At 42.8% G+C, this 11,257-nt stretch overlaps 1 protein-coding gene across 1 annotated transcript in view; it reads left to right on the top strand.

Moving 5' to 3' along the window:
* Window positions 1-10,707: 10,707 nt before the first annotated feature.
* Window positions 10,708-11,257, top strand: part of CTNNBL1 (catenin beta like 1) — a 163,031-nt gene continuing 162,481 nt past the window's right edge. Inside the window, exon 1 of the mRNA XM_059133251.1 lies at window positions 10,708-10,862. Coding sequence (XP_058989234.1) covers window positions 10,833-10,862 — 30 coding nt within the window. The 5' untranslated portion in view covers window positions 10,708-10,832. The remainder of the gene's footprint in view (window positions 10,863-11,257) is intronic.

Raw genomic sequence — 11,257 nt, 5'->3', positions numbered from 1 at the left:
TGGGAAGCACTGGTGTGCAAGTGAAAGAAGAACAGGGAAGGGAAGGCAAAGCGTTACACTGTGGGCACCTGGGGTTGACCTCACTGGGCACTTCCGGGAGCCAGTGAACAACACGTGTTGTAGCTCAGGGGTATCCCGTCTGAGGAGTGAGGGATGTGGGCATTTATCTTCTAAGTTCATCAGGTGGAGCACTGTTCCGGAGACGGGGAAGGGTATTCATTCTCTGGCATCTCTAACCTGTTCTACAGGCAAGCAAAGCAGGTTCCAGTGGTCAAAGAAAGTCCTTGGGTAAAGAACACAGGTGCTGGCATTTGGAACTGAAAATCTGCTCAATGTACACTGAAATGTAAGGAAGGGCAAGGGTGTATGGATGGGAAGCACTGACAAGATACATCCTTTGACTGAAAGCCCCCTGATGGATTCCCTTTGCTCTTTGGGTTAAAGATCCCAATACTTTGCTATGTTCTACAAGGTCTCAGTGGGCTGGGCCCCTGCCCACCTCTGCTGCTTTCCCTCACCCCTTCCTCCCTCTCTCTCTCTCTCTGGGCTTCAGCCTTCCTGGCCTTTTCTCTATTCCTCAAATGTGCTTTGTCTCACCACAGGGCATTTGCACATGCTGATCTCACTGCCTGGTCCTTCCACATCGCCTAGATAATCCTCCATATCCTTTAGGTCTCTAGGTCACACAATTCCATCTCCCATGCTGGTTATGTTTCCTCAGTTCTCCATTGAGACAACTGGATTCCTTCTCTTCTGGGTATATATTTGTGTGATTATGCAGTAGTATCTCTCTTTCTTACCAGACTCTGAATTCCAGAGCCCAAGAGACTGCCTGGTGTATAGCAAGAATTTGATAAATATTTTGTTGACTGAATGAATGCATGAATGAAGGTTCTATGGAGGCCTTTCTTGTGCCAATTGGAATACTGGGTATAGAGATGAATTTAAAAGAAACTAAGAGGGGGTTGTCTGGGTGGCTCAGTTGGTTGAGCATCTGCCTTCAGCTCAGGTCATGACCCCAGAGTCCTGGGATTGAGTCCAGCCTGCGTCTCCCTCTCCCTTTGTCCCTTCCCCCAACTCATGCATTCTCTCTCGCTCTCTCAAAACTAAATAAATAAAATCTTAAAAAAAAGAAAGAAACTAAGAGTCTAAGATCATAACAGGAGGGCCATCATTGCAGGGAGGAGGCAGGGGAGAGGCAGACAAGATTCCACAGGGAAGGATAAGAAAAGAGAGATTGGCTGGTGGTGTGTAGATTATACAGTGGAACTAGAAATGGGTGAGGAGAATAGTTAGCACATTTTCATGTTTGCTACTCAATAATGGCCCTTTGCAGTTTCACCAGGAACTTTTCAAGGTTTGTTTGGTTTCTGTGTGTGTGGTTTCTTTTTGCATGTCACCTTTTATGAAGACTGGCCCAAGGCAGCTCTCTTCCTGTGGTCCAAACCTGTGTATTCTGTGCGTTCCATCAGTATCACAATTTGGTGAAAAGATCACTTTTGAGTCACACTAACTTGGGTTTGAATCCTGGCTCAACTCTTTCTTGCTGTGTGGCCTCGGGCAGATCACTTACCCTCTCTGTGTGTTGGTTTTCTCCTCTGTAAGGAAAGGGTAATCTTCTGGCTTTGTGTGGTTGTTGGGAGGCTCAGGGACCCAACAGAGGCCAGTGCCTGATACGTGGTTTGGATGTTTGATAAATAATGCTATTATTGCCCAAACATAGCCCATGACTTCATAAACAGCATTAACTGAGCACCTACTCTATGCCAGGCATATTCATTCATATCGAATCCTCAGCAACATTGTGAGGTAAGTGTTTGAGGAAGACAGCTCAGAGTTCACTGAATCTTACCCCTTCTCCTTCTTGAGCCCACAGACAGACCACATTTCTTAATTTTCTTGTGCATTGTAGTATCCATGTGACTACTTTCTGGACAGTGGATGAGGGCAGGTATGAAATGCCCCACTTCCAAGCTAGGATCCTGTATATATTACCTCTCTCCTGGGTCTCCATGCTCTCTCATTTCACCCACTAGCTGGAGACGATGTCCCTCAAGACTCCAGGGGATGAAAAGCCACAGAGTGGAAAGAAACTGGATGACTGCATTAATGTATAAGAGGCCATGTGCCAAACATCCTCTTCTGACTACTTTATGAGCAAGAAATAAACATCCATTTTCTTATTTATTACAGAAATTAGAGAGCTTTGATTATTCCACTATTTTTACCCACATTTGAAAGATGATGGAAAAGAGTCTCTAGAAGGTGAAGTGACTTGCCCAGGGTTGTACAGGCAGGAGCTGCGAAGCCAGGATTTGGACTCCAGAACTTACCAGAATGTAACTGATGTTGCTTTCCTCTTAGTTAGCTTTCAATAAATATTTGTTGAATGGATACAATTAAGAGTCTTGATTCCCTAGCCTTCATGTTGAGAACCTAGGGGAAAAGTAGCATAAAGATAAATGGCACAGTGGCAAAAAAAAGAAAGAAAGGAAAAGAAAAATCAAGATGTGTGGATCTCCTTTACTATATTGTAAGTTTCTGGAAGGCATAAACTTTATTGTACTCATTTTTTAAAAGATTTAAATTAATTAAAAGAGAGTGGGAGTGGAGAAGGGACAAAGGGAGAAGGAGAGAGAGAATCTGAAGGAGACTCCATGCTGAGTATGGAGCCTGATGGGGGTCTTGATCTCAAGACCCTGAGATCATGACAGGAGCAGAAATCAAGAGTCGGATGGTTATTCGATGGAGCTACCTAGGCGCCCCTTTATTGTGCTCTTTTAAAAATATTTCCTAGCCCCTGTCACAGTGCTTGATACATTGTGGGTGCTCAAATACGGCCCCTCAGCTGAACTGTCACAAATAGCACAACCTGGGTGTTCCCCCAACATTTTTAGATGGTGGAGAAATACCTCGAAATCACAGTCCTTTTTGCAGAATACCATGAAATAGTGACAAATTAATTTTAAAATGAGTGAATATATAATGTGCAAAAATCACATACCATCTTGCACTCTACCAGAAAAAGTGGAAGCAGGTACTAAAGCTGGGGGGAAATGCATTGGGGAATAATTTAAAATAAAGGCAATTCTTCCCATTAACCCTTCTCTCCATGAACTGGCCTACAACTTCCCGACTTCCACGGTTGAATTTTAGAACAGCTGGGTCCAGTTCATAGAAGTGTTCCATGGGAGCATGATTTGAAAACCACTGGATGAGTTGGTTAGAATAAGAGGGGCAAATTTATTAATGGACAAACTTCCTGTTTTCATACTTGCTAGTTAGCTGCTTAATACCCACCGGTGGCCTCCTTAGAGCAAGACAACAGGACTGTGTGACCCACTCAGGAGGTCATGGCACCTTCTGGGTCCTGCAGCTTCTGGAGTGCAAGAGAGCAATGCCCTGGACAGGGCAGCAGGGGCAGCAGGGGCAGCAGTGAGGTTCCTTCCAGTGACAATGGGGAGGGGGCGTGGGGGGGCAGATGACAATGAAGAGGCTGGAGCAGAGGATCCCTTGAGAGGATCATCCAGGAGTACACCTGGGCTTATGTGCACCCAGAAAAACTCAGTCATTTATGGGAGCTCTGCTGACAGACTTATACTGGTGGACAGAGGAGCTCTGAGTCAGAGATGTTACTTAATGGCAATGGGACATCATTTATATGCCCAGGATGTCAACCTTGGGGAAATTTTAGGCCTTTGGAATATATATAAATGGATGTATACAGATTTTCTTTTCGAAGCCAAAATTTGAAACTGAAGAGATGGATCAGTTGTTTTCTTGATGTATGTTTTTCATAGCACCATTTCCAGGGGCTGCCAATGATGGGAATGTCACTCTTTGGTACCTAAGCTGCTTTGATTTTGTTTATCTATTGTTGCATGGTAAAATACCTAAAAAGTTAGGTTAAAACACCAAAGCATTTATTAGCTCACTGTTTCTGTGGATGAGGAAGTTAGGAGCAGCCTAGATAGGTGATTCTGGCTCCCATGTTTCAAGGGGTGGCTGTGAAGATATCATCCCGGGTTGCAGTCATCTGAAAGCTTAACTGGAATCAGAGGCTCCACTTCCAGGATGGACCCAGTGAATCTCACTTCCTGGCATTCATTCCCTGTATAGTCCCTTCCCACGATGAAAGGTCTGGCCTGTGTCACCTATGGAATATTGCAGAAATGATGGGCTACAATTTCTGAGACTAGGTCACAAAAGACATTGCAGTTTCCACCTGGTGTTGGTCTTTCTCGGATGACTTGTTCTTGGGGAAACCAGTCACCATGTTATGAGAACACTCGGGCAGCCAGATAGAGAGATCCATGTGGCAAGGTCTCTGGCCAAGAACCAGTGTCAACCTTTGGGTAAGCCATCTTGGAAGTGACTGGCATCTTGACTACAATCTCAGGAGTGACCTTTATCCAGAAATATCCTGCTAAGCGGCTTCCAAATTCCTGATCCACAAAAACTGTGTGATATAATAAATGTCCATTGTTCTTTTAAGCCATTATATTTTGGGATAACTTGTTACACAGCAATTTATAACTAATATACATTCTTAGTGCTAAGGCTCAGTAATAAACAAATGCTTCAGCTCACTGGTTAAGGAGACTGCTTATTTCCCAAGCCAGAAGTGATCTTGACCAATATTCTTTCACTGACCCCCAAATAGTAATTGCATAAATAGTTCTCTCCATCTCTTATCACGAAAGTATCTCTGGAAAGTCTGACTCATGAGGACCATTGGTCTGTAGCATTAATGAGTGAAGTCCCTCAAAATTAGGGGTTTATTAAAGTCATTACACTGCTTTTTTGTTTTGTTTTGTTTTTCATTTTTAGAGAAAGAGCAAGAGAGAGCAAGCAAGGTGGTGGGCAGAGGGGGAGAGAGAGAGAGAGAATCCCAAGCAAGCTCCATGCTGTGTGGAGCCTGCTGAGGGCCTCTATCCCACAACCCTAAGATCATGACCTGAACCAAAATCAATAGTTGGACACCTAACCAACTGAGCCACCCAGGTGTCCCGAAAGTGATTACATTCTTATGAGCCATTGTGAGTGCTGGTTTTCATAGCTTTTCCAGTCATACATATTTGACTGCAAAATCCTTTTTTTATGCAATGGACATAGTTGGTCCCTACCTGCATCCTTGCTTCCTTCATTCCTAATTCCTAAGAAAAAGGCTCAGAAAAGGATGATCTCTCTTATTCTTCTTGTTGTTGTGCCTGGAACTGCTGCTGCCATCCTGTTGGCAGAAGAATAATAAAATGAGCTCCAACCTATCCTTCTTCCAGCTTCTACATTATCAACTCACCAATCAGTCTCTCATCTCTACTTCTGTCTGCACCCACACCAGCCCCCACCTTGGATTTTTTTTGAAGCAAATTCTAGTTTTCATATTATTTCATATATAGATTTCATATATAGATTTTAGTATGTATCTTTGAAAGTATTTTAGTATGTATCTTCCAACAGCATAATCCAATTCTATCATCACATGTCAACAAAACTCGAAATAATTCCTTTTCTTTGCATATCCATGACCGTTGAGTTCTTACTTGGCTCACAGTATATCTAAGAATATAAATTCTTGTATCTAATTAAGACCAAGGTTTTCTGGGAGAGAGAATTACTCTTTAGCATTCAACAATCATCTGTGCCTGGATCATAAGTATTGGTACCATTTGAAAGGTTAACTGAGCCTAGATTCCTGCTGTGAAATGCATGGTCAGACAGGCTTGGTTTGGGGTATTGCCAGTTACTAACTCTGACTGTAGGTAAGTAACTAAATTCTCTACATTTCAGTTTTTACAACTATTTAAAAATATTAGAGTGGAGAGGATCCAGGGATTTGGATTGGGGTGATGAACCCCAGCAATTGCATTCTGCCCCCCAGAAAACATATTCCCCTTTCCACTGCCTACCCTGTAACTCTTCCCCACTCATTCAGTGCCTAAATAGAGGAGTTACTGTTACATGTTTCCAATCAACCCACAATTGCAGGGTAGGAACTCAATATTGGTGATAAATATACTTTATGAGTGTTTTTTGAGGATATTTTCTTAAAGGCTGTTCCAATAAATAATTTACTGAGGCAATGAAAGATGGAGGAAGCTACTCTGATTACATCTTGGAGCACCTAAAGCTTGAAGTATAAGGAAGCTAGGCAACCCACAGCTATTTAAAAACTTTATGGAAGGGATAATGCTTCCAAGTTACATTTTTTAAAAAGATTACATTTCAGCAGTTGGTCTCTTGGGTGGTGCCCTTCTCCTGTCTCTGTGGATTCCACTCTGAAATCATCATCATCATCACCATGTTTCTGGACTGCTTGGTGCATAGTTCATAGCTGCCTCCCCCCCCCCATTGTTAGTTTTTTTGAGGTATAATTGACATAACATCATATTAGTTTCAGGTATATTAGGTAAAGATTTGATATTTACATATATTGCAGAATGATCACCATGATAAGTACAGTTGACTTCCATCATTTTACATAGTTACAAAAAACGTTTTTTTTGTAATGAAAAATTTAAAGATCCACTCTCCTAGTTATTTGCAAATAGGCAGTACCATATTAACTACAATCACCAAGCTATTCTTACATCCCCGTGACATTCATTTTATAACCAAAAATTTGTAAATTTGTAAATTTTTCCCCCTTCACCCATTTCTCTGACCCCCCCATCCCCCACCTCAGGCAGTCACCAATATCAACAAGCTATTTTGTTTTTTAGATTCCACATATAAGTGAGATCATATGGTATTTATCTCCTTCTGTTTGACTTATTTCACTTAGCATACACTGTAGCTCTTCTGAGCTTCCATTTCACATCTTTAAAATTGGAATAGCATAGCAGTAGGATTTAGGGTAGGGATTTGAAGGTGTTAGTATTATTGGTTGGAATGAGTCAATCTGTAGATTGATTGGCTCATCCATTAAACCAGCCACTAGTTAATGAGTGCCAATTAAATGCTAGGTATTGTGTTAGATTCTGGGGTTATTATGGTGAACAATCCAGCAATCTCTGGCTTTTTGGAGCTGAGAATATGGAAGGGAAAACAGACTTCAAATGAAAAGCAAATAAATATAGAAACACCAATCACGAATGTTCTGAAGATAATAGTTAGAAATGCTGATAGAGAATCTTGAGGGAAGCAGAGAGACTGCTTAGATCTTGTAAGTCAGAGGAGACTCCTTTGATACAGTGACCTTAGCTGAGACCTGAAGGATGGGTCTCTCAAACCTTATCCTCTGGAGATTCCCAAGAAAGTACTAATGAACCCTCTCATCAAGATTAAATTGAAGTGCCCTAGTATGATATTCAAGATCCTCCATGATTAGGACTGCCATAACATACAGGATGCCCAGTTAAATTTGAATTTCAGATGAGCAACAAAAAAGTTTTAATACATTACTAAATATTGCATGGAACATATTCATACTAAAAAATTTCATTGTTTAACTGAAATTCAAATTTAACTGAATATCTTAAATTTTTATGCATTAAATTTGGCAACCTTATTCAAGATCTTCCCCAGACACCCTCTCCTGCCTTACTTCCCATTTTTTCCTCTGTATATCCTATGCCTCGTCTACAAGAAGTGTTCCAACTTCTATGTCTTTGCTTACGCTTCTTCCTCTGCCTGGGTCACCAGTTTACCACTATATCTTTTTGGCAAACTCTTCTCATCCTTTAAACCCCAGTCCAAATGGCACCTTCTCTGGGAGACCTTCCTTGGCAGAGTACTTTAGCCATGCTGCAGGGTGCTCACCGAATCTGATTTTCATGGGGTTTGCCTTATGATTCTGTGTTTTAACACTGGTCTTTAAAGACACACAGACAAGATTGAATGCAAAAGAAAGGGCATAGGAATGATCTAATTTTTCCTGCTTCTCTGCTCGTTCAATTCCCACTTAACTCCCCATAACATTAAGACCAAACAGTTTCGGAGTACTTTTCTGCACCTGCTAAGTGCTTTGCGTGCAGCGTCTTATATAAATTCCCTGTAATCTTATGAGGTCAGTGCAATTGAATACCCACTTGAGGGCAAGGGGATGAGGCATGTAGAGGTGAAGCTGGCTGACAATGTTTCCACAGCTGTAAAATGGGGATCATAACACTATGTTCCTCATTAGGCTTTCTCCAACTAAAATATGGGTTCCAAGAGGGCAGGAACTCGTTTTCATACAACCTTCTGCATCTTCAGAGCCTAGAGTTGTGTTGATCATGGAGGAGGCACTGAGCAAATGCTTGTTAAACAAATGAATGAGTCTCCTTATAGATGAAGAGACCACAATTTAGAGAGAGAAAGTAACTTACCAGAGAGCAGACAAGTAGATGCAGTGGAACTTTGAGGAGAATCAGAGTCAGTGGTGTATTGGTAAATGTGTAACAACCAGCTCTCTGAAACACCAGTAACCCTGTAGCATTTGTTTGTAACACTTGTTTGGTTTTCATGGTGTAAATACTCCCACCGTGGCCAATTTCAAGCAACCAACCTGAGGTCAACTTGAAAATTTCCTGAAAATTTAATCATAGGTTCTTGCTAGCTTATTTATACAAGCTGGCTCCAGAACACCAAGTACTGGGACATAATTCTAAAGGTTACACAGTTCCAAAAGGTACATTGCCACCTTTATTCATCCTGTCTCCTTGAATTAGGCACAGTACATTCAGCTAAGGGAGGTAGGAGGGGGAGGACATTCAAATAATTCAGTTCAAAACAGATTGCGTAGGTGATTCTTTAAGAACATAAACCCAATTGCAAAACTTTCTTGCTTAAAAATTTTTGATTTATTTCTGGAGTGCCTAGGAGGCTCAGTGGGTTAAAACCTCTGCCTTTGGCTCAGGTGGATCTCAGGGTCCTGGGATCAAGCCCCAAGTTGGGATCTCTGCTCAGCAGGAGCCTGCTTCCCCCTCTCTCTCTGCCTGCCTCCCTGCCTACTTGCGATCTCTCTCTCTCTGTCAAATAAAATTTAAAAATTTTTTTTTCAATTTATTCCCAATGCTCTTCGCATAAACCCAGTCTCCTTACCATGGCCCATAAAGGCCATCATTAAACCTCCTCCTGTGCCAAGCACAGTACTAGGCTTTTTGTACCAGGATATAATGGTGAGCATGACAGACACAGTTCCTGCCCTCATGGAGACTGTGTCCAGTAAATAAGGCTGTCAATAAACAAGTGATCAACCACTAAGTAGAAAATTACAGATGGAGATCTGTGTGCCACAGAGGAGGTACTGGGAAAGAGAATTATGAGGAATAAGAAGGAGTTGCTTACTTGGACTAAAGATGGGTTGAGAAAGGCTACTTTAAGAAAGTGACCTTTGAGACATGAAGGATGAGAAGGAGTTGGATGACGTATGGGGCTGGTGGCCAGGAAGAAGAGGAGAAGATTTGGCTCTTTGAAAAGTTCTATAGGAATAACTTATGTATAATTGGAGATAAGCAGAGCTGAGATGGGGAGGGTACTGTGGTCAGAATGTTTGTATCACACCAAAATCCATAAATGGAAATCCTAACCTTCAAGGTGATGGTATTAGGAAGTGGGGCTTTCAGGAGTTGATTAGGTCATAAGGGTGGAGTCCTCATGAATGGGATCAGTGCTTTTCTAAGAGGATGTAGAAATATCACTTAGCCCTTTATCTGTGAGGACATAGTGAGAAAGTCTGTGAACCACAATGCAACCTCACCAGACAACAAATCTTTTGGTGTCTTGGTCTTGGACTTTCCAGCCTCAGAACTGTGTGAAATAAATTTCTGTTGTTTGCAAGCCACCCAGTGTGTGATATTTTCTCATAACAGTCTGGATGGACTAAGACAAATGTCATGGATGTGAAGGTCGGGGGCTAAATGGCTAAGACGACTAAGGGAGAGGTTTAACACTCTTATTTAAATCTCAGGAGCTCAGATGCACCCTTTGAATGATTCTCTTCAAATCACGGCCAACTTCCTCCTACAGAAAACCTTTTTATATCTCTGGGGTAGAAACAAGATCACCCAGTTCCCCTCCGGACTTGCAAAGATGAGTAAGTAGAAGCCCAGAGAGGGAGATGTGATCGCCAACAGTTTCTCAGTCAGTAATAGTTGTAGGCGTTGGATAATATACCTTCTGAATCAGTATCATTAAAGAAAAAAACAACAAAACAAAACCACGAAGGGAGCCATAAAGAGAGCCACATAGGTAATTTGCACTTTCTACTAGCCACATTTAAAAAGTAAAGAGAAACGGGGGAATTAATTTTGTATTTTATTTGACTCGATATGTTCAAAGTATAATTTCAACATGTAATCAATAGAACGCGTAGAAACCCGGTGTGCATTTTATTTACATATATGGCACTTTTCCGTTCAGACTAGCTATATTTCAAGCCCTCAGTAGCCGCATGTGGTTAGTGGTTACAGAACTGGACAGTGCAGTTCTATGCTTCAATTTCCTTACTTGTGAAATGAGGATAAAATTGACTAGGTCATGGAAAGATTAGGAGAACAAAAGTGAAACGTTCAGCGCTCCGCCCTGCACATAGGCGGCACCCAATAAATCTTGCCTCCTTTGGGTTTTTCCTCTCACCTTACCTCCCTCCTTCAAGTCTCCGCCCCCTTTCCCCACCCTCTTCAGGCTCCGGGCGGAAGCAGCACCGTCGTAAATGCAGCGCGCTTTACGGTGGCGGTCCCTTTTACCGCAGTGTGGCCGGATTTCGTGTTACTCATACTTTTACCTCATTGGCTCTGCGACCCGCTCACAGCGCTTTCCGGCAGTGTGGCTGGAGCTGCAGTGGAGGGGTCGCGGTTTGGGCGTGAGTGGAGGGAACCCGACTAGCAGGTGTTGTCTGGGCCTGGACCATGGATGTGGGTGAACTTCTCAGCTACCAGGTATGAGAGACGAGAAGGGTCGGGCTACCGTCCCCTCACCCGGGCAAGGGTCTCCGGTCGCGGGACCAGAGTCCCTTCATCTCACTTCCTCTCACCTCTGTCCCCGGCCCGCGTCCCCTCATTTCTCATGTCCGAGCTTCTTATTTCACTTCACTCCCCTGAAACTCCCCTGGGCCCTTTCAGCTTCTCAGAGCCCAGGCCCCTTCCTCTCAACTCCAGTCTGGGCCTCCTCTTAGCCTACCTTGGACTGGGGCCTGGTTCCCTTCAACTCTTCTGAAGGCCCCGGATCATCTTCACAATCATCTCCCTTCAATTCTCTTGTCCCCCGGTCGCTGAGTTGTTGTTGTTGTTGTTGTCGCTGAGTTGTTGTTGTTGAGTTGTTGTTGTTGGTGGTG

This window comes from Mustela lutreola, chromosome 9 (assembly GCF_030435805.1).
Source record: "Mustela lutreola isolate mMusLut2 chromosome 9, mMusLut2.pri, whole genome shotgun sequence".
Classification (NCBI taxonomy): Eukaryota; Metazoa; Chordata; class Mammalia; order Carnivora; family Mustelidae; genus Mustela; species Mustela lutreola.
This window is presented reverse-complemented; position numbering and strand designations above follow the sequence as displayed.